This window comes from Bipolaris maydis, assembly GCF_028858645.1.
Source record: "Bipolaris maydis strain C4 unplaced genomic scaffold PSV08scaffold_4, whole genome shotgun sequence".
NCBI lineage: Eukaryota > Fungi > Ascomycota > Dothideomycetes > Pleosporales > Pleosporaceae > Bipolaris > Bipolaris maydis.
Genome location: NW_027093860.1, coordinates 2,365,719 through 2,387,764, shown reverse-complemented (window position 1 = coordinate 2,387,764; position 22,046 = coordinate 2,365,719). Strand labels below are relative to the sequence as shown.

Below are 22,046 nucleotides of genomic sequence, written 5' to 3'. Positions count from 1 at the left end.
TAAACATAGATGTGGTCTAGTGTGTTTGTTCTGGAAAGCTCAATTCCGATTGTAGATTCGTCTTGATTACATAGTTGAAGTGTATTGGCGCAATTGGTCTTCTGAGAGTCCTGCCTTTATTACATCGGAGTTAGAAGTGATTGGTACGTGGTATTGGTACGGGCTCAGATCAAAGTCAGATGTCTGGGATGAAAGCAAACATACAATTCGTGCGCCCATCAAGATTACACAAACTACTTTGTAGCTACAAGAAAAGTAGTGTTTACTTGCTCTCCACATTTTGTAATCCCGCTTCTGTAATTCCCATGATAAATTCGGACTCAAACAGGAAAGCCAGCACCGGTTCTGTTGCAATCTTCTTTGGCTCAAAGTGTTTCTTCCTCTCTTCCTCGTGCTCCTTTTTAGTAGAGCCGTGTGGCGTCATTGGTCCAGTCATCATTGCCCCAAACGGCTTGAATATAACATCTGCACTTGGATCTGCCTCCTTCATAATCATACCAACAAACTCGCTCATGGTGTTGAGATGGAACGGTGGCAGCCAATAGGTGTCTTCCATTACCTGCCAACGTGGAGGGAAGACAGCAAAGTCGATCAAGGCAGTTCCTGGTTCACGGTATGAGGGTGCGGTAAGAACTGTAAAGATTGATGGATCGGGGTGATCGTAAAGAAGGCTTCCAATAACGTTGAAGCGCCCCAGATCGTACTTGTATGGATAGTATGTGCCATGCCATGCTGCAACGTCGAATGGCGTTTGGTCCCTGGTACAGGAAAATAGTCTACCGTTGAACTTGTTAATCAAGGTCCAATCGGCAGTCTCACAGGTAGCTACACCATCACTGACTGTGCCGTCGAAGAAAGCCGTCGGGACTTGAAAATCGCGTGGATTGGCAAGTGCAGATGTACCCAGTGGACCAAGTTCAGGCAGCTGATAATGACCATGGAATAGTTCACAAATGTAACCACGAGCAGGTCTGGTTACCAGATTGACTCGATATTTGATCCTCCGAGGAATTACCGCGATCTCGCATGGTCTGCTTATGGTTAGTATGATGAATCATCTCAAGATTAAGGCTCCAAGAAGTATTACAATATACCTTAGCAGAATGTGGCCGAGTTCAGTTTGAATATCCAACACGCCTGACTGTGGCACAATAAGATAGTCACCATCAGATGAGAAGAAGGCGGAATTTGGAGGCATATCTTCTGTAGCCGCATATACAGAGTATGCTAAACCTGTTTTAGTACTAATCTCTCCTGACTGACAAACAACCTTCTGGGAAGTGACCCAGTCATGGCCTGGCTCCATTCCGAAATCTTTCCATGTGAGACGATTTGGGTCATAGGTCAAGGGTATCTCGTTCTCAGTTGCAGAGGTGAGTTGACTCGGATATGGAACATACTTTCCACGGTTGAGTGAGGCTGATACTCGGTACAACCAAGTTTGGCTGCTAATAGCCCGAGGACTAGCAAAGGCGGTTCCTGACAGACACTCGGTGAGCAACTTATATGGCCCAACTTGGGGGCTGTTCTGCGCAATCGGGTTTGCACCAGGTAAGGCTTCAGATCTGTTTTCCAGTTACTCACTTTTGACCAGTAGAAAGTATTTAATATACTTACTGATGGTAGTCGCGGAGCCTATCCAAGTACTTGTACTTCTCCTGCGTGGTGAAAGCTGTGATAGGCATGATGTTGGTGTTTCCTTGCTCCGAGAAGATCAGTATACCCTGTTCATCCAGTCACCCCAGCGTCGGTGAATGCCCCAAATACTTACTCTTACACAAGACTTGGTGAAACTTGGTGAATGGTGGACGGACTGTGAGCTCATAAGTAGGAAGATGTAATTTTTATATATACTAACAATTTGTTCTCGATCTCACGCTGACAAAAAAGAATTCGAATTTGATTCTAGCTTAAGCACTATCGTTAATGTCTCCAGTTCAGTTCGGACTTCGCTCTCAGCTCAGACCGACGGGAGTAGCGCGGACAGTCCGAATAAGATTCAATTTCGACATATTAGCAACCAAGGGATCATTTCCACGACTTTTGCTTGGCATCTTGGCCTACGATGGCTTAGCAAAACAGAGTGAGTTCAGCAGGCGTACTAAGTGTATACGTATCTCTAGTTAGTAGAAGTTACACACACTTGCATGCGTAATTTTCCAATTGCGCCATTGGCACTACACGCATGACTTACCCCAGGTAGAAGCTCGGCCCTATACGATGGCCTCGCGTGAATATAGAGTATATGGCAGACTTGGGTTTTCTGAGTGTTACAGATCAATGGTGCAGAGGTAAAAAGGAAGTTGTAGACACGGGATTTGATGACAATGTAATAGCTGGCATTGGGGCATAGGGAATGTTCATTCAATCATCTCAGACAATTGCATGAGTAGATTAATATCTTAGTACCACTAGTTGTATTTAGTTATCGCTCTGTGTCCTCGGGCTGAATAGGGCAAAGTTTATGGGGCGGTTAAATGCAGTGATTTCGCGATTCGATCTCAGTAGGATATCATTCTCCACCTGAGCTGTAGACCAACATTAGATATTTGTGACTTTCCTCATTGTCTCAATTTTTTCACGGTCAGCAGTGCGCATTGATATCCCTTACCATTTAGCTGGCAGATAGGTACAAGTGGCTTGCTAGGAGTTGTCAGAGGCAGGTGCGGGTTAATGCGGGCTTGACTGATTTGGCGTGCTGAATACCCCTTCAGGTAGGCTCCTTGATAGTCTCTCAGTCATCTACATACTAGTAAAGAATCAGAGACTGAGTAATACCTGGAGTTCTCGGAACCTGTCAACTGCCCGGAACTCTCGGAACCTGTATACTCCCCGGAACTTTCGGAACCTGCATACTATTCGGAGCTCTCGGAACCTGGATAGTTATATCATTACTTGAATCTCAGCATGTACTTCGGGTCAGTCTGCAAATGAAAGTTTATGGATGAGGAAAGCCTTTCGGTTAGGTACATTCCACCGAGAATGGCTCACTGTAATATACAGTATATAAGAGAAGTAGAGACGACTGAAATAGGGGACCTCACGAATTGCATAATGCTTGGATCAGAAGTTGCAGTAGAATGCGAGAGAAAGGAACCCAGGCAAAGGAGTTATGATCGTGAACACATGTGAGCGGAACTCTCCAGATATGATCGATGAAGAGATGAGACAGTGCAGCATTTATGTCTGGGATGCTGTTCGCATAATCTTTCAGGATTTATTTATGGATAGAGACCTCGACACTCTTTCATATAATCAGAATAAGCGAGATGAATTCCCTCTTAAAAGCCTGAGATTCATTCTAGAAGATAAACGATGATGAAAACAGTATTTTACACAAAACTGCCCAAAAAGCAGGTATGTTGATACTCAATGACTTTGTTTTTTTATATACGGCCCTGCTCAATATCCGCTTGAGCTTGGGTATGAGTTCCCTTTCTTAGAGAGTTACCTCTCACTTCTGCAATGGCAAGTGAAGTGTGAACGGCCCGAGTGTTACGTAGATGTCATGTTGCGCAGATGTCATGTTACGCAGATGTCATAACCAGGAGTCTTGAATGATAGAAATACCCAATACCGTTTCTTTTAACATTAGGACCGACAGCCGCCCATGCTAAGCGCTTAGAGTTTGTTTCCGCACAAAATATTGTAAGTCGACTCGTGATGTTTGTGACTATAGCTGGTTTGAACACACAAGCGCATCTGAGCTTCAGCAATCATGCGAGCTTGTTTCGTTTCTGCTGTAATCTCCATAGTACAAAAAGGTCCTGAATAAGCTTTGGACAAACATAATTCTTGTATAAATCAGATAGTTATGCATCAGCTGTACTAAGTTTCACATCTCACAATTCAAGTATTGAGCTCTCTTTATAATCGTCTTTCCGCATCAATGAAGAGTTTTTTCTCTACCAGCCTGTTGCTACAAGGGGTTGTAGGGCTTCGGACGATTAAAAATGATGTTATTGTAGTTGGTGGCGGTTCTAGTGGCATTTATACTATAATTGCACTGTTGGGCAAGGGAAAAGATGTATGTAGTAATTATCGAAAAGTCAAGCGCCCTCGGAAGTCATGCCAACACATATTACTATCCAATCTTCAAAACGCCTTGGGGTGTGGGAGTTTAGTCTTTGCCCAATATCTCAGTTGCCAACAGATATTTGACAAAAGTGAATGTTGCCGCCAGTCCGTATGTCCCGTACAACGCCACGACAAATCTGGATGTGGATTAAATGACGAGCCTGAAAATCAACAATTACATAGCGCCATCCGGCGCTGAAGCGAGTTAGAACACATTCCGTACCTATCTCTTGTCATTGCATCAGTCGACTTCGAGAAAGAATTTACGCTTTACGTCATCAGAAATTATGGTCTCCAATCGATATATGCTTTTGTTGAACCTGGCGGTAGCTTTGCCTTTAAAAATGTCGACGACTTCTATGTTAACGTGACGAAGATCCTGGGAGATAGGGTGTTGCTCAGCTCAACCGTCCAAAGTATAAAACGGAGCGAGAGCAGCGCTATTTTCATCATTAAGATGCCTAACTGGAGAATATGTTATAAGGCAGACAAGATCGTTATGGCCGTGCCTCCACTGATCCAGAGTTTTGCTAGAGAGGATTTATCCTCGAACGAGGTCCATCTCTGTAGCAAATTTTAGGGCAAGAACACTCACATTGCTATTACCCGGAATCTAAAATACAATAACACCTCTATTGCCGGCGTCAGACCCAGCTCCTCACATGGCATCGCCAGGCTTCCTGGAATAATTAATACCTCTCCCACTGGCTTCAGCGACTCGTCGTACTTCTCCTACGTCTAATTTATAGGTGAAGCTTCTGTTCAGTATGTGCAGAGCCTGTTCAAGTCGCAGATTCAAAAGTTGATCGCAAATGAAGTACTGCCAGCGAGCAGGAACAAAACCGTCGAATGGCTCAATCACGATCAATACATTAACTTCGTTTCTAACGAGGATCTACAATCGGAGTTCTATAACAAGCTGAATGACCTGCAAGGCACTTCTAGCACGTACTACGTGGGTGCTATTTGGGCAGGACAGAATTCTGCTTATATCTGAGGAGTTTGTAAGAGACTACACAAGATCTTAGCATAGAGATTACATAGATTATTTTCTTTTGCGAAAAGAGACAGCGGGAAGTGAGTTAGCGCAAAGATACTACTCTCTTATATTTGAGTTTAGAGGAGAGTAACCAATTTTATTCTAAGCGTAGAACATTCTGGAGCACTGTACAGTTGAAAGTTGATCAGCTCAGCGCATGCCTGCTGCAACTACACCATTACATGGTTTGAACTACAGACCTACATAAGCCAGAAATTTCGTTTTGGTCTTTGTCGAACAATCTCACCGTCCATAATCCCATCGCAGCAGCACTCCCCAATGAACTGAAAACTCCCATCGCCACGACCACGAACGACGTAAGGCAGCCTCGCCCCCAATAAGAACAACAATGATATCCCCAGGGCACATTCCCACTGGACCCATGCCAACATAGCCTATAGTGGGCATGAAGGGTTTCTTTTGTACTGAATCCCGCGCATCCTCAATCGATATCCACCTCCTTTGTAGCGGTTGCTGTCGAATTCTCCCTCTCTTTCCTCCAATTCGCCAGGCGAAGTCGGCGTTATTACTTCTTTACGATACTCTAGAAGAACTATGCATGCTCGGCGCGCGTCCGCTCATTTGGATATTGCCTAGTGTGGCTGCTCCGTTCTGGCTTCCTTGATATCCCCAATTGAAATGAGCTAATAGCGTTCGTGTCGTCACGGTATTCAAGCATATATAGAATCACCTTTCTGTGCTGATATACACATTAAGCGAACCTGGGCAAGCATGTTGAGATATCCGTAATGATGTGTGATCAGTTCCACTTCTTTCTTGCTGATCTAGTTGCCTTGCTCCACAATCGCTTTGCTTTCATTTACATGTTTTTTAAATTTTCTTTGCAGCATCCTTCTCAGTTGCACTTGCATTCTGTGGAGGCGCATCGCCATCTCATAACCTACACAACTCTTGTATTTGATCAACCCCAAACCCTCTCAGGCCTGGAACACGCTGGTCTTCAACTAAGCGCTGGAACCTCTACAAACTGCCTTCTCTTAGACCTACCCCGGTTCCAAGAAAGCTCAGCTCTCAGATTGCAGATTGAACAGTCACGGCCAGTCTTCCAACAGTTCAGGTGGAAACTGGAACTCGCCAAGCCACTCGTTAAAGAACTGTCCTGCTTCTGCCTCTGCACTTGCATCTCCTATCTCTACTGGTAACACGCTGCCTGGGTCTTTGATAGTTCCCACAATTTACATGTCAGCGTCATCGTTGGAAGCCAAGTGTTGTCACTGCTGAATTTGTATCTCAGTAGTGTGGACGGATGAACCACCATTTGGCTGCAATTGTGCGTACGGCCTTTCTACAGGCCGACGCTGAGCACGCATATACTCATCCATCCACTCCGCCTTCGCGCGGAAACCTTTACTAATATCAGTTGCTCGAGAGAAGACACTTTCGAGGCTCCCAAGCGAATCGGCCATGGAAACTAACACACCCTTAACCTTCCGATAATCTTCTTCAGGGAGTGGGCCCTCGATGATGGACCCAAGAATCACGCCAATGCCTGCGAGATGGTAGATGAGGGGCGTGCTGATACCGCACAGATAAGCTGTGGAATAGTCTGAAAGACGGCAACAAGCTCAACCAGTACTACGTATTGGCTGATGAGATGTGCAGCTGAGGCTAGTACCAGCGGCAATCAATCGAAAAGAGAATCAGTCTTCAAGACCCTCCATCAGCATCATTTATAACCGTGCAGAGACTGCACAGTGCTAGCGCCTGTCTTGTAAGTACCTTACAAAGCGACTGTGCCCTGTGAACAAACCATGTACATGAGCTGGAAACGGATTTCGGCCAGCACTGTGATGCGGACTCGTCCCCGATTTTCATCATCGACCTATGACATTAGAGTAAGGCGAAGCAAGGCGGGGCCGCAACGGTGAAGGCAGCTTGTATTTATCGTAAAATTTCAGCACTAATGGTCTTTCCAGGATTAAGGTTTGCGAATCCTTTGTCAGGTTTGTTTCTTTGTTTACGATATATATTTGTTAGTGCAGCGCGCATCTTTATGCATAGAGCGATCATAGTATACAACAACAATGTGAACATAATACATTCTTCAACCTCAGATTTCTACCTACAGATTCTAAGAAGAGAGGAAGTTGATATGCCTATAATCGAAACACCCCTCGTCGTGGGACGCGCGCTAAGCGCGCTGCCAAACACCTAACACTTTTTGGTTTTTCCCGCTATTTCTTTAGGAGATCTCCTTAGTGATCGTTTTCATGGTACCATTGCTGAAAACTTGCGTGTTGACGAAGTCTATAGTCGCATCTTGATTCAGCAGGAGGAGCCTTCCGCCATTCTCGTCCTCAAACTCGCGGAACTTCTTGCCTGAGATGCGGGGCACAGCATCCATAAAACCCATGTCTGTATAAGTTCAAACTTTCAGTCAGCCACTAGAAATATACGAAAAATGGTAAAAGAAGACGGAAACATCGAGATACTCACTGCGGCGGAGCTTGGCGTTCTGGAAAGCGCCATTCACAAGGCGGAACTCGCTGCCGTCGTTGTTGGCAGTGGGTGTGTCGCAGAAGGTGCTGGCCGAAGAGAGTCAGCGGATAATGTCATGATTTCTGGTTGAGGGAGGAAAAGAAAGAATGGAGAGAAGAGGAGAGAAGCAACTCACGCGCCGCCGTAGTTTACGACAAAAATATCAAACTGGTCACCATCGTTGATCTTTTTGTAAAAGTTCCCGAGCTGTCCTCCTTCGCCTGTAATTTCACGAGAAATGTTAACTTAGTCTCTTATCAAAACACCCGTGAAGAGTCCTCAAGTACCCTGACTTACTGTCATTGTCTGTGTCAACAACACAGCGCAGGATCGCGCCCGCACCGCCCTCGTGCGTACTGGCAAACGGGTATTCGTCACACGAGTTGCCCCATTGGTTGTAGTTCGTGTTGGTGCACGGCGTACGGTTGCAGCCAGAGGCCGTGCGGCGCGGGCCGCGGTTGGCTTTGTTGGCGTCGTAGGTTAGCGTTCCACTGGCGAGCCCATGGTTCACAGCATAGCAAGCGTTGTTGCAGGTGCCTAGCGAATTCGTACAGTCCCATTCGAAGGAGGCAGCGTCAATGATACCAGCGCCGTAAAAGACAAGGGAGATAGCGTAGAGAACGTGGATGTGCATTTTGACAAAGTGGTTTTCGGGAGAAAGTTTTGAAAAGAAGATCAGTGCAGAGACAAATTGAGCAAGAGAAGAAAGTAGTTCCTCCAAGCAGCTGTTTGAAGATGCTTGTACTTCTGTGATATTTTTCAATCTTCTGAGGACAAGCAGACTAAAATACCTTTGTCTTCGGTACAACGGCACGTCCTTCGACATCAGGCTTCATAATTCAAACAAACAGACAGGTTGTAGCCGCATTACTCGAACTACAGCACTGTAGGCCTAAAGAACTTCCTGAACAGGCTACGATCAGACCGGTGAGTACTTCTTGGACACCACCGGAGCTTCCGTCGGGACGCCTAATGGACGAGACTGAAGGCTGAAGGCACACAGAGCTCACAGATTGAACTAAAATGGAAGACCTAAGTGACATCATCGAGAGCATATTCGGCTTCCTTCAGTCATACGTAAGACATTTGTGGGTTTCTGTAGCATAAAAAATGATTAAAAGTCCCACCATTGCTTAAAGGAGGATTTCCGACCCCAAATGTTCATCAGGCGCCCCTGTGTACCCATCACCAAACGTCATCGCACAGTTTTAATCCCCGATTCTCATTGTCCAGACGTGCTATATTTAACCAACATCACGATGATGTGCTGTTGACTACACCTTACTATTGTATGTACATACATGTGGATAGTTGAGGTTTGGGTAGTGTGATTGGCACTCTGAATGGATCTGAGGAATTCTCAAGCACAAACTCCAAATTTTGTTCGTTCATCTTATGGTTTAAAGTTGTTAGCTGCTACCTTCAGTGTAGCGATAAGATATTGGGGACAAATAAACAGCGTGCTAAATTCGGCGCCGGAGGAGACAAACATCCGCCCCATGCTCAGAACGCACCTGAACTGGAAGGACGATTCCACTCTTCCAAAATAGATACATAGTGCCTCAATAGTACTTGTTCTGCGAGCCAAGAAACTACTCGGATTGATGTTCCGTTCATCTGCAGAAAGGTTGCTAACAATCACGTTGATCAGCAGATTGATTGGCGGACGTGCCTCAAAGTTTCCTCTGGGACTCCGCATGACCCTACAGCCGGTACGTCCGCGAGTCAATCCGTCGATCAATTTAATCGTCAGCAACTTTCATCTGCAGTGCCGATCGTCATGATAGAGCAGTATTAGTGATTTGAAATATTATGCTTCCATTCATGTTCACGTTATGATAAAAACGGTATTTTTAGAGTAGATGTGCTGTTCAAGTCCAGTTCACTATGTGTTGCCCTGGTAGTTTATCCGAACAGTAAAATGGAAAGCAGCAGAGCAAGTAGGATATAGAAAACCAAATAAATTTCCAATACAATCCTCGTCATACTATCTACGTCACGATGTGCATCCTTGTGATTCAGGCACCCAGCTTCTTTCGAGGAGCCGGACCGCCCTTCTGTGGGCGCTGCGTAGAAACTGACGACCCATAGACCCCACCATTACCCTGGGTATCGGCGATGCTTTGAATCTCGGCAAACCCGATGGAACCTATATCGAGCGAGATGAGCGTCCTCTGGACTGCTGAGAAAGCGACACGAACTGTGTCCACGCTGCCATTCGGGTCGCGAGCCGCTAGCAGCGCTGTGCTGTCACGAGCGGAGTGCTCGTCCAGGACAGCGAAGAAGCTAGCATTTTGAAGCACAGGGTGTCGAGCAGCATCTTCAACAGACTGACCAAGGAACGGTGAGGTGAATGACTGTACGGGTGGTTGTGATGCGCTCGAGGTAAGAGCGTCGCTGCCTTTATCGCTGGTATTGCTGGTGGTAAGGATCACGAGGCTCGGAGAGGTGCCTGGGACCAGCTGCTCGCTGCCAGTGTACGCATCCTTGAGAAACTTTTCCACAACCTTTTGTTTAATTTGTATGAGTCACTTGGCCTTTGCTTTGGGAAAAGGTTGACCTGGTCGGGAAAGACGCTACTTACAGGAGTGGGGATGTCTACAGTGCAGATGACGGGGAAGAACTCTGGTTCAGGCATGTTGGGCAATGCAGTAGATTGTGGTGTGTGACATGTACTTCTCTTCGCGCTGGATCTTCTCTGCGGCTATATATATACATATAAATATCGCAAGTAGCGCAGCTGAGTCCAGTCGACGTGGTTGTCTACGTCTTTGGCCCCCATGAAACAAATGTGGGGGCTAATGACGTAACGAAGACTATACATGGATAGATCGGCAACGCAAAGAGCAGGCAACACAATAATATAGCTAGTATGTAGAGTTCCACGTTGGCATCCTAATCTGTTCCCATAGCATAAATGGACCAACTAGAAACTCCTTCATAATTAACATCAGGAAGCCATATGAATAACACACCTTTACCCCTTAAAAGAGGTGTCGCGATAAGTTTCCCATTCGATGTTGCCGGAAAGCATGTACAATGCTCACCCTTTTTGCTTTTTAATTTCTGATTGCAAACTATATCAGTTCCTTGATAAAAGCCAGTGATCCCATTAAGTTGCTCTTGGGTTTCTTTTTGGAACGTTAGAGACGATTAGAGAGTACAATATATAGTCAGTGTTACAAGTAACAAGAAGGATTCTCTCCTTGACAAATGGCGAGACGGCTGAAAGCCTAGGGACGTCCACGTCAAAAGGTAATAGATTATCACGGGGCTTAAGGTCACGTAATATACTATCTCGCTAAGGCTAACTATCTAAGATAGCAGGACGCTAAGAGATAGTAGCGCTATCTCTACTATCTCGCTAAGGAGAGATAGACGAGATAGTAGGACTAGAAGTAATAAGGATATAAGGATAGATAGATTTTATTATTTACTCTCATTGTAGTTAACTTAAATTATACTTTCTTACTAGTTACTTAACTTTATAAGATTAATACTTATTAGTCTATTTAATATAGATTAGGAATTATTAACCTATTATTACTTTCTATATAAGCACGCCCACTCCACTGTATTGCTAGATAAATACCTTATAGCGCTCTTTACACTATCTTACTCGCCCTAACCTAGATTAAGCTTAGAGAAGTATCAGCACCTAACCCCGTGTAACAGTCAGGGACTACTTAAAAATAACTGAAGTGCTTACTGACGCACCTCTGTGGTCAACATACATTGGGATATTCTCGATGTGTACTCCGCGTCCTGTGTGCTCGAGCCTATGCCCGTATTGGCTCTATTTAGGCATGTATCTTGCCATGCTCGCTGGTTAAGGTCGCTTTGACACGATCGAGACACCCAGTCATAAGTTGCAGGGCATTGAGTTACTGCTGGAACTCGTTTTTATAGCGTAGATAGAGCACGCTTCTCCCTCCGCTACTTGTTAAATGCATCCGCTGCTATTACAACCTAATGATAAGAGAGGATCTGCTCGATATAGTGTTTGGTGATGAGATCTAGTAAGGAGCTTGCGCCAATATCTGGAATAGGGGCCGCTAGGGCTGGAATTACTGAAAGAAAGCTAAGAATAGCCCTGGTGCCAAACTGGATATGAACCATAGTAAATGATTTATCAAAGATAGCTAAGAGAGTGGAAATACTTTTGGTCTGCTCTAAATGAAAATAAGTATTCAAGAACCTTAGCCGGACAAAAAGGTGTTTTTTACAGAATTTATTATGTAGTTATATGGTACGTAGGGGTTTTAGATTATGTTCAGGTAACTCTGATAATCAACAAACATGATTATGCTTTGACTTTGTTACTTGCAAAGGTTGAAGGTTGGATGTAAGCATATATAGGCTAGCAGATATGTTAAGGCAGAGTTTGGGATGCTAAAAATTGCTAGAACTGGAGCTAGAGATGGGTGTAGAGTGAAGGGTTGAGCTAATTAAAGGCTTTTATCGGTTGAATTGTTTCTTTCTGTTTAACATATAGAGGATTGGATTATTATATGACTTACGTGTATCTCTTCGTACGGGACATCCTAATGTAGGCGAACTACCTAATTATTTGGCGAGGGTCGCACATTCTAGATAAGCTGATTAGCCAGTTCCGGCACACCAGCATGTCCCGCACGAAGAGACGCACGTTAGTCCTGTTTGGAAAATTTTATTTCCCTTGAGAGCCAACTGGTTGTTCGGCAAAAGCCTTTGCATGATGGGCAAGTAAATACTCGTATTCTATTCTAGTTAGGTCTGACGCAGTCTGACGCTTCACCGCTCTTATCTCTATTCCTTACCTAAAGACGGGCCATGTTCTGTATCTTCTACAAAACCGGATTAGTAGCGGAAACATTAGAACAGGTCAGGATACAATGGTTATCAATAAGAGTAGCTATCTCCCACACTAATACAAGCATCACAATCGTTCTATACTACTAAACCTACTAGGTAACGCCTATATCACCAGCAAAAAAACAAACATTTATTACTAAAATGAACCTATCTATCCTTTACACTAAGGACCCAGTTCGTATTGTACCAGAATTGTGAGTTGATCGCTCTTTGTTATCCTGTCCCAATGCGACGGCCCTCAATATTACGCAAACACTCGACGGAAACGGAAACAATTTACAGAAATACCTGTAGAAGATGGACCTATCTGTAGCGTCCAGATAGTAGCAACTTTGCCATCTATTAGTTTAAATTCTACTGTGTGCTTGCCAATGCCCTGCATCATATCTGCAATTGTATTATGCCCACCTATTCTACATTATATTGGACACATGGTGTCTCGGTGAAGTGGGCAATCACCTAGCAGTCTGTCTCAGACAGTTGGTTCGAATCTAGTAGCCATTAATACACTTAGTATAGCCCTACTATTCTTCTTAGCTATTACTAGGGGGGAAAGGTAGTCTTCTCTCTTTATTTAAATCTCTTAAGGTTTTCCTTTATAAAGTTTTTACTTAAGAGAAATAAGAGTAAGAGAGTAAGGCTTATCCTTAGAAGGTAGAAGAGGAGGATAGATAATATAAGTTGTCGTTACGTATCATAAGTATGTAATAGTAAGAACTACTTTCTTACTATATAGGGAGTGTAACACTAAATATCGTTATTTAATATATAGAATAGGTGCTCGTAGGTATAAAAATAAGCCCTACGCCTCACCCGTCTTTATGCCCCTAGGGAGGCTAGAGCCCCCCTAGGGGGGCTCCTACGGACGTTAAACAACTAATTAATCAATCATTACGGAGGTGCCTTTCAAAAGTATTGTCTAACGCTAATCTTGGCGATTCGGCGCAACTCTTCTTAGCGCAACTCCCACCTTTGAGCTAAGGAGCTGTTTGATCAGCCTACCTACTACTACGTAGTTATCTTCTTACTATAGCTCCTTATACTAATATATATACTTGTACCTTAGTAATCGCGTTAAAGTCACCTCCTATTAGCAGGAATACGTCATAAGTTACTGCGCTAACTAGTGTTCACCCTCGTACTATTAATCGTATCTATAGTAGAGCTATTACTATAGGCTTTAAGCTAAACGAACTTCTTATTAAGATTCTTCTACACTATGTTTAGGATGCTCTAAAGACTAGTAGACCTGCTAAGTAGGTAGAGAAGGTAAAGAAGTAGATATTCTAATAAGTATAACACTATAGATATAAATAAGAGAAGAGCTATACTAACCTTACTAGTAGGCTCAGTCTCTAAGAAGTCAAAATCTCTGCCTCTACTATCTAGAGGGTATTAAGAGCAGTAGGATATAGGAAGACTAAGCTAATAAGGAAGCCTAGGTTAATATAGGAGATAAGAAGTGCTTATCTTAAATAGGCATTAGAGTATAAGGACTAGATATTAGAGGACTAGAAGAATATTATCTAGATAGACAAGACATTAGTAGTAATTAACTATTAACGTAGAAGCTATAGAGTCTAGAGAAAGGTAGATAAGAGAGTAGTTAAGAGCTATATCTATAAGAGGTAGAAGAGATACTCTAAGTTTATATTTTAGAGCTGCTTCTTATATAATAAGAAAGGTCTATACTATATTTATAAGCTAGAGATAAAGGCAGAGAAAGAGGATGCTACTTATTAGATTAAGTAGCTAAACGCTAAGCTTAAGCCTCTATAGAGAGAGGAGTAAGAGCTATTAGAGTCTATAAGGAGGATAGGGCTACATAATAAGCGTAGTAGAAAGCCTTAATAGAGATAGACAGAGAAGATAGGTAAGCTAGTGCGTACGTCTAAAGGTAGTATAGACTAGTAGAGATATTAGACCTACATTCTAATCCTAGAGCTAATTCCTTTCGCTAAAGAATGCCTCTAAGATAGACCTTAGACTGTTGTAATAGAGGATAAGGTACCTAGCTACGCCTACTACTATTAGAGTGTAATCTATCGCCTATATAACGTTAAGAGACTACTCTAGTATAGTAACTTACTAGACTATAACTATATTAAGCTATGCTAGTTCTATATAAAAAGAGAGACTACAAAGAAAGAAGCTCTATAGTTAAGGGCTAAGGTAGTTAGAATCTAGTAGAACTACTAGAGAGATCTCTTACAACTTAAGATCTAAGCCTAGATTAAGCGAATCCTTATATATATTTAAAAGATTATTAAGCTATAAGGTGGTAATAAGTATATAGAGGGGAGAGATAAGCCTTAGCTAAGGCAGCCGTATATCGGCTAGATTTTTCTTAGTAGATAATACTTTTAAAAGGCACCTCCGTATATTAGACACATATATCCTTAGAATAAGAACAAACTAGCCATACTTACCGTCTACGGCTCACAAGATGCTTACTTAGATTCCAGACCTCAGATAATAACTTTGTTAACGCCAGAAACATATTTTCGTTAGTATAGACATCTTTCGCCACCCTATTAATCTCAATGGTGGGGCATAATACTACGTTTCCAGGCATGGGACCGCCGGCATCATTCCGCCAGTACCGAAGACGAAATGCGGCCGAATAAAGGTCCGTATGATCTCCTATGCAATGGTACGCATAGCATCTCGCACTTCCCAATCCATCCTAACCCCAAGTAATTACAAGCATTTCATGTAGCTAGAGATAAAGAGGGCTATGGAAAAGATTAGAATTCGGACTGAATAAACCTCCAAGTAACAGACCAGTGGGACCACCATGAGAATTCAGAAGCCCATTAATTGCCGTCCCAAGGCACTTAACACAAAGAGTGTGCCATTGCACCGCATGCTGCAAGTCGACACATCCCATATTTCTATTAGGTATAGATCTCAAAACTCTGAGCAAAGTGGTTTCATAGTTTAATATCTACTTGGCAGCCAATACATGAGGTTGGACATTCTGTTCGGTGTCAAAGAGTCGGTGATTGGGGAGTTTCGCAAAGCTAATGATTTCGATCAGTTGATCAAGGTGATGCAATGTGATTCCATCTTGTTCAAGAAGAAGTGGTTGATAAGCATTTAGTAGAGAAAGTACAATCTATTGTTGATCATCAAGTAGTTGCGGAGCTGCGCATTGTTGAGCTGTCAATCTTAGTTGAAGAGGACGTTCTACCGCCGAAATACGATTCCACATGATGGGAACTATGTTGACCTCTATTATTACAGAGGCTATGATGGATAAGCATAGCTCACTTTTGGCCAAAATCTGATTACAAAATATCAACAGATTTCACACCTCGAAGTCATACGGTATTCCGTAGTTTCCCAGTTGCACTTTGCAGTTTTCACTTCTACACAGCGTGGTGGTGGTGGGCGCGCCAAAAACGCTGCCCTTTTCTCGCTTCTGCCCATACCCCCACCTCGTGTTTACATTTAGTTTGTTCTTCAATTCTGGGTGATCGACATTCAGGTCTCCGTTTTGGGACAACAAGGTAACGAGGCTAACTACGGAAGGTCGAAACGGGTAATGAGGGATGATAATGATAACCCCGGCATCTATGGTGACATGTTTTACAGGCGTATCCAAGCCCTTTGGGAAGGAGAAAGATTTGATGCATCAAAAGATTAGTGTATATGATTGAAAAACTTGTATCGGGAGCAATCGCTATGTTGACGGTGCTTTACACTCTGTGTTGTTGCCTTTTACCGAAGCCCATTACGGGAATACCCTACAACAAAGAAGCCATATGGTCGCTATTGGGTGACGTTTCTGCTATCTTTAGAAAGAGTCACCGGGAAATATTTTCGGCTGGATCATCCACCAGTCCCGTCGTCATGGGCCAATTTTCCAACTCTGGCTAGGCCCGTGCCAGAAGCCAACCGTCATCATCACAGACTTTCGTGAAGCACAAGATATCCTCATGCGCCGGAAAGAACTTGAAGGCGCTTCGGTATTTGGGAGCGTTCTAGGTGGCGAGGCGCGATCGTTTCATATCACAATGTCGACAGGCCCACGATGGAAGGCCCGGCGTCGTTTACTCCAAGATCTGATGGCACCTAAATCTCTTCACAAGGTCGCAATCCCAAATATTTACAGAAGCGCAACTCTACTTCTCGATCTCTGGAAGAACAAAGCAGAGTTGCTGACGGAAAGCCTTTTCTAGCAGAGCACGACGTCTTCAACAAATGATAGAGCCGTACATTTTCCTATTGCCACCGTCCACCCTGCCCTTGATGCTGTGTTACATACTATAGATAATGTCCAGTTGGTGGCTGCGACTGGGTTCCCTCGACTTGCATGGCTAATTTTTGAACTTCTTCCACACATCCGCCGTAGAAGGAAAGTACGAGACGAGTTGATTGTAAACCAGGTTTTGCACGCGTTGGATCGATTCAACACCCTTAGCAAGCAACACGACGACGATACGCATGTCAAATCAGCAGTTACACAGAGGGATAGCAGTCTTGCTTCAAATTGGTTAGAGATGATGAGAAATGAGATGAAATGCTCTTCAAATCAAGGTCTCCAACTACTCGCTTGCTACCCGTTGCACTTATATCATTGGGTTTGTTGTTGCTGGCCATGATAAAACGAGCACGACGATGCGCTGGATTTTCAAGTTTATATCAGATAACCCTGATGTTCAAAAGAAACTTTTCGAAAGCCTTCGCAGTTTCCATGCAGCTGCTGTCACTGAGGATCACCTCCCCACTCACAGCGAGATATGTAACGCAAGCATACCATATCTGGACGCCGTTGTCGAGGAATCGCTGCCTCTTAGCCACACCGCAATCTTTCAGGATCGGGAATGCACAGAGGATGCCATTATCCTAGGCCACTACATTCCGAAAGGTGCCCATACTATGATGATAAAAAAGGCCCCAGCTTCACAGAGCCAGGACTGGATATCGAAGAAAGTATCCGCAGTCCGACATGCCAAGCGGCAGCCCAAGAATACGGATTTCGAGCCTGGGATGAGAAGGGAATGGACGAGTTTTATCCTGAGCGTTGGCTTATGCTGGATGATAATGGCAGAGCGGAGTTCAATTCGGTAGTAGGGCCAACTCTCCCGTTTAGCCTTGGTCTTCGAGGATGTTTCGGAAGAAAGCTGGCGTGTTTGGAACTCAAAATGCTGACAACTCTTTTGGTTTGGAATTTTGAGCTTCAATGCTCACCGGAGGGGTTATCAAGCTATGAGAGCTTAGAGGGGCTAACACGCAAACCTTCGTAATGCTATGCACGCTTAAAGGCCCGTTCATCAGCATACTATGCAGCTTATTAACAGGGAATTCATGCGCTAACTGATAAGTAGATTTCCTCCAAAACAAACCTCAATCCTAAGATAGCGCAGCGAAAGGAATTACCCTTGTCCTCGAACTGTATTTGAGCCCTTTTCACGATTACTTCCTCTTATTAGGCCAGACATTCCATCTTGCTGGTCGTGAAGTCTTTCATTTTTCTCTTTATGCGTCCTACTTTGCTATCGTGTGTCTGTACTTCATTAGTTGTAGTGTACTACTTTGTTCTATAGTAGTTGACTCTAGCCTTTTTTCAAGGGATGTAAAAGTATAGCCATAAGTATCGAGACTATTATCCAAAATCTGGTACAGTTAGATGCATTTAGTGAGTAGGTAAATTGGACAGTCAGCGCCGAGTTAATGCCGATACATCAGCGTTGATTACGTACTAATACAGTGTTATCTGATGAAATTTATCTTTCCCCGCCATAGACCCGAGACTGCACCACTACGGCTTATTGTCCTGCAACGCGTTCTTTATCGCGCATTCCTACCTACCTAAACTTCAATTTCGCTCTGATGAATAGAACGTATGCTTTCTACTCGGGACACGACTGTCCTTTGTCTTGCGAAACGACAATCAACTACGTGACCTTTAACGATAGCAACCCTCTACTGCCTTGGAAAGTAAACGCATGTCGCAGCGACTTGCGCATTACGTCTCTGTATCTGTGCTTCGATGAATTCTGCCAACGAGATGGCGCAATCGCGAATTGGATAGAGACTCAAAGTCTCTGGTGCTCTCACAATGCAAACGTCACATTACCTTCCCTGCAACACGTTTTGGATCAATGGTCACCCGAGGCTAGGAACAAGGTGGAGAGATTATCTGCCACCGACGCCCTCGAGTTCCCATCCCTGAACCACCTGGTGATACCTGAACATCACCTTTTTGAGCGAGCATACACCACCGTGGTACGGTATCCACCTTTCAGGGCGAAGAGGGCCGTGTAATGCTGATGCGTTTGTAACACAGGAAACTGCTAACTGGGAGTACAAAATACATCTTGTATACGGGTAAATGATCCATCTTACATCCCAAGTACAGTAGCTGACAGAGGTCTCCAGGTGGTACATGTATTACTTTTGGATCATAGTAGTTCTTTTTGGAGTCGCGAATCGTCTCTTATCGTTTGTCTACAAGCGTCGATGTACGGAAACGCCCTACATGAGACTCCCTGGAATCCAAGAAGACTCTACTCGAAACATGCGCACTGTCTCTGTTTCCATCATATCCTGGTTGCGGCGCAATCTCACAATACCAGCTGCATTCGGCAATCGCTGTGCGCGGCCCTATGGCTGGTGCACCATACCTCCTCGGATCCAATCGCTTACCATTTTTCTGTTTGTTGTATTCAATATAGCAGTTTGCAGCTGCTCTTATCGACTTACTGAAGGGAACCTCTACTGGCCAGAGAAGTCTGCACAGCTACTTCGCTTCGTGTCAGATCGAACTGGCATTATATCTCTCGCCAATTTCCCTTTGCTCTGGCTATTTGGGATGCGTAATGATGTTCTCATTTGGATGACCGGGTGGGGATTTGGAACGTATAATGCGTTCCATAGATGGGTTGCAAGAGTTGCAACTGTACAGGCCGTATTGCATAGTGTGGGATACACGGCGATGATCCTGTCGAGTGGAGGTTGGCCAAGCTTTTCCCAGTACTGGAAAGAACACTACTTTTGGAATGGCGAAATTGCAACTATTGCGATGTGTGCGCTTATCGTCTTTTCAGTGTATTCCATTCGCCGCCAACACTACGATTTCTTCTTGGTCACACACATTGCGCTTTCTGTCGCAGTGTTATGGACCATGTATTACCACGTCGAGATTTTCACCGCCGGAGAGTGGAACATATTTATATGGCCTTGCGCTGCATTTTGGATCCTCGACCGTGCTTTGCGTCTTGCTCGGATCTTCGCATTCAACCGTAGACCGCTTAGCACTAGTGGCAAAGCGACTTATGATGCATGCAGCAACCTCGTACGTCTGGATGTGGACGGCAGCAAGAGTTTATTAGCTGCTCGACCAGGGTCGTACTATTATGTCCATGTTCTTGATGACATGCGGTATGCTCATCAGAGTCACCCATTCACGCTGGCCTTCGTTTCGCCTGATGCGACATCATCAACGATCACACCTCTAACGCCTCTATCACCTAGCCTTGGAAATACAGAAGATCCACCAGATTCCTCAACTGAGTCGGATACACTCTTGTCAAACAACGTACCAAAAGTTTCGTCTAATTTGGTGTTTCTAATCCGACCTTACAATGGGCTCACGTCTCGATTGAAATCAAGTTGCCTGTTACATCCAAGAAAGATCCGAGTTCTTGTCGATGGTCCGTATGGCCATGTTGCTCCTCTGCGTACCTTTGCGAATGTGTTGTTTGTAGTCGGGGGTACGGGGATCGCGATACCGCTATCGCATCTCAGTGGACTTGTCACCGGTTCATCACAGGTCTTGCACATAAAGATAGTATGGGCAGTTCGTGAACGTGCATTCCTCACCACACTACTCCGTGACTTTCACAGCGTGTTGGGCAACAAGAGGGTTGATATGGAGATACATGTCACGAGGGATGTTGGCCATGACGACGAAATCCTTGACAAAGACCTCAAGAATGTCAGGATCGCGACCCAAAGACCCAATGTGTACCAGGTTGTGAAGGAAGCAGCAGAGAATGCACGTCGAGAATCACTAGCTGTTGTTTGCTGTGGACCAGCACTTATGGCTGATCAAGCGAGGAGGGCCAGTGTACAGATGTTAGGCATGGGCCATACGGGTATAGAGTACTTTGAAGAAAGCTTCAAATGGTAGAAAAATCCGTACCTACAAGGCGGCACGCTCCTTTGATGAGACGTCACATTAAGCTTCGTTCTCTTTCAGGGTAACATACCACTGCGCTACTTCCTTAACGCTCTCGTTCAATCCCCTAATGTTGTCGCCTTGAAGGAGTAACTTTTCAGTGAGCCTCGACTCGGCACGAAACGGCATGTTGATAGGTACTTTGCCTCGCCCAACCTTAAACAACCCTGATTGTACCTGGCTTGGGAAGTCTTTCTCAACCATATCTGCAGCTGCATTCCAGATATTCTCACCATCTAAGCCCTCTTGCACTGTCCCAGCAGCAACAAACCACTTTGGAAGATGTTTGCTTTCCACCTTGACCTCGTCCAAAGCCTCGATGTGCACCTTTGCACAGTCTTGCACGTGCACGAACCCAAATGCATATCGCGGAGCCACGCTGTCAAAAAGTAGCGCTTTACTCTGCCGATCGAGGTGAGCATAAGCTTCAGCAGAGGTGCGACAGAATTCGGAAGGGCCAATGACAGTTCCCGGAATGACTTGGGCAATGGAGAAGGGCTGCTTTCCACTGGCCTGGAGATCTGCAAGGAACGCCATACATTGAGCTTTCCCAGCGCAGTATGCGTGGTGAGGTGATTCTAACGGCGGTCTATACTTGAGTGAAGTCGGTGACACTTGTACATGCTCTGCACGGCTCAGTGAGAGAACAATTGGAGAAAACAGCTACGGGGAGGAATTTACCGTCCATTGTACGATGCATACGTGTGCCCAGTGTGTCCCCATCAGCTGCATCAACCAAACCTGCACCGGCTTGAGTGAAGACAATTCTCTTCACTGTGACAGAGTTTTGTGCAGCCTTGATCAAGCTCTTGGTTGAGTTAATGAACGGGCTGTATATGTCCGTGTCTGGGTGCAGATGCGGCAGCGGCCACACACCGGCTACATGCACAACGTAATCTGCACCGGCAACGGCTTCGTCATATGCACCATCGACCGTGTTGTCCAGAACAATACAGAATTCAAGAAGACTGAGGTACGGTTGAACAGAAGGCCCGGATTTAATAGTTTCAATGGCTGATGGGCGGCGTACAACGCAACGCACGCGATATCCTGTTTGAAGGGCATACACGACGCAAGCGTAGCCTATAGTTCCATTCGCACCTGTTATCTGCGAACCATGTCAGCTATGCAAAGCTCATAGGGCGCATTAAAGAAGGCGACATACGGCCACAAGGCCACGGTCTCCATCCAACATGTTGACGCGGCTGCAAAAATGATTGGCTCGCTAATGCAATGAATGATGGTCCTAGCGAAATCAATGTTAAAGCAATACTGATTTTTTTTTCTTCGTACGTAAGATGATCTGTAAGATAATAGTCTCCAAAGCCTTTTGCTGTTGAAGAGCAAATTTTTAGGCTAGTAGCGTCATACAGTATGTCGCTCGTACAT

At 44.6% G+C, this 22,046-nt stretch overlaps 7 protein-coding genes across 7 annotated transcripts; 3 read left to right on the top strand and 4 right to left on the bottom strand.

The window, feature by feature from the left end:
* Positions 1 to 262: 262 nt before the first annotated feature.
* On the bottom strand, positions 263 to 1,685 carry PSV08DRAFT_349807 (Homogentisate 1,2-dioxygenase; the record flags this gene model as incomplete). The annotated part of the gene is made up of 3 exons (XM_014217985.1): positions 263 to 1,031; positions 1,095 to 1,565; positions 1,618 to 1,685. The coding sequence occupies 3 exons, from the start codon at positions 1,683 to 1,685 to the stop codon at positions 263 to 265; spliced, it is 1,308 nt and encodes a 435-aa protein (XP_014073460.1).
* Positions 1,686 to 3,889: 2,204 nt separating this feature from the next.
* Positions 3,890 to 5,074, top strand: PSV08DRAFT_369846 (uncharacterized protein; the record flags this gene model as incomplete). The annotated part of the gene is made up of 6 exons (XM_066093166.1): positions 3,890 to 3,983; positions 4,036 to 4,110; positions 4,144 to 4,220; positions 4,334 to 4,582; positions 4,658 to 4,813; positions 4,844 to 5,074. The coding sequence occupies 6 exons, from the start codon at positions 3,890 to 3,892 to the stop codon at positions 5,072 to 5,074; spliced, it is 882 nt and encodes a 293-aa protein (XP_065949475.1).
* Positions 5,075 to 7,153: 2,079 nt separating this feature from the next.
* Positions 7,154 to 8,369, bottom strand: PSV08DRAFT_400642 (deoxyribonuclease NucA/NucB-domain-containing protein). Its single transcript, XM_014217990.1, has 4 exons — positions 7,913 to 8,369; positions 7,752 to 7,836; positions 7,574 to 7,662; positions 7,154 to 7,492 (listed from the first exon to the last, which is right to left on the bottom strand). The coding sequence occupies exons 1-4, from the start codon at positions 8,247 to 8,249 to the stop codon at positions 7,320 to 7,322; spliced, it is 684 nt and encodes a 227-aa protein (XP_014073465.1). The 5' UTR covers positions 8,250 to 8,369; the 3' UTR covers positions 7,154 to 7,319.
* A 1,264-nt stretch (positions 8,370 to 9,633) lies between these two features.
* PSV08DRAFT_219990 (uncharacterized protein) lies at positions 9,634 to 10,357 on the bottom strand (the record flags this gene model as incomplete). The annotated part of the gene is made up of 2 exons (XM_014218017.2): positions 10,200 to 10,357; positions 9,634 to 10,122 (listed from the first exon to the last, which is right to left on the bottom strand). The coding sequence occupies exons 1-2, from the start codon at positions 10,251 to 10,253 to the stop codon at positions 9,634 to 9,636; spliced, it is 543 nt and encodes a 180-aa protein (XP_014073492.1). The 5' UTR covers positions 10,254 to 10,357.
* A 5,766-nt stretch (positions 10,358 to 16,123) lies between these two features.
* Positions 16,124 to 17,721, top strand: PSV08DRAFT_175687 (cytochrome P450; the record flags this gene model as incomplete). The annotated part of the gene is made up of 5 exons (XM_014218001.1): positions 16,124 to 16,255; positions 16,279 to 16,628; positions 16,683 to 16,920; positions 17,012 to 17,342; positions 17,369 to 17,721. The coding sequence occupies 5 exons, from the start codon at positions 16,124 to 16,126 to the stop codon at positions 17,719 to 17,721; spliced, it is 1,404 nt and encodes a 467-aa protein (XP_014073476.1).
* Positions 17,722 to 18,307: 586 nt separating this feature from the next.
* Positions 18,308 to 20,609, top strand: PSV08DRAFT_219988 (ferric reductase like transmembrane component-domain-containing protein; the record flags this gene model as incomplete). The annotated part of the gene is made up of 3 exons (XM_014218008.1): positions 18,308 to 18,703; positions 18,765 to 18,805; positions 18,857 to 20,609. 3 exons carry the CDS (start codon positions 18,308 to 18,310, stop codon positions 20,607 to 20,609), a joined length of 2,190 nt encoding a protein of 729 aa, XP_014073483.1.
* PSV08DRAFT_199249 (uncharacterized protein) lies at positions 20,562 to 21,957 on the bottom strand. Its single transcript, XM_014218018.1, has 3 exons — positions 21,823 to 21,957; positions 21,339 to 21,765; positions 20,562 to 21,283 (listed from the first exon to the last, which is right to left on the bottom strand). The coding sequence occupies exons 1-3, from the start codon at positions 21,850 to 21,852 to the stop codon at positions 20,658 to 20,660; spliced, it is 1,083 nt and encodes a 360-aa protein (XP_014073493.1). The 5' UTR covers positions 21,853 to 21,957; the 3' UTR covers positions 20,562 to 20,657.
* Positions 21,958 to 22,046: the final 89 nt, after the last annotated feature.

Bases quoted from the DNA above. Each gene is read 5' to 3' on its own strand.
- PSV08DRAFT_400642 (XM_014217990.1), bottom strand. From the start codon at position 8,249: ATGCACATCCACGTTCTCTACGCTATCTCCCTTGTCTTTTACGGCGCT. The intron at 7,837-7,912 runs GTAAGTCAGGGT...GTGAAATTACAG, and splicing joins TGTTGACACAGACAATGACA to GCGAAGGAGGACAGCTCGGG. The intron at 7,493-7,573 runs GTGAGTATCTCG...GAACTTATACAG, and splicing joins GAACGCCAAGCTCCGCCGCA to ACATGGGTTTTATGGATGCT.
- PSV08DRAFT_199249 (XM_014218018.1), bottom strand. From the start codon at position 21,852: ATGTTGGATGGAGACCGTGGCCTTGTGGCC. The intron at 21,766-21,822 runs GTATGTCGCCTT...CATGGTTCGCAG, and splicing joins GAGACCGTGGCCTTGTGGCC to ATAACAGGTGCGAATGGAAC. The intron at 21,284-21,338 runs GTAAATTCCTCC...TGAGCCGTGCAG, and splicing joins TATGCATCGTACAATGGACG to AGCATGTACAAGTGTCACCG.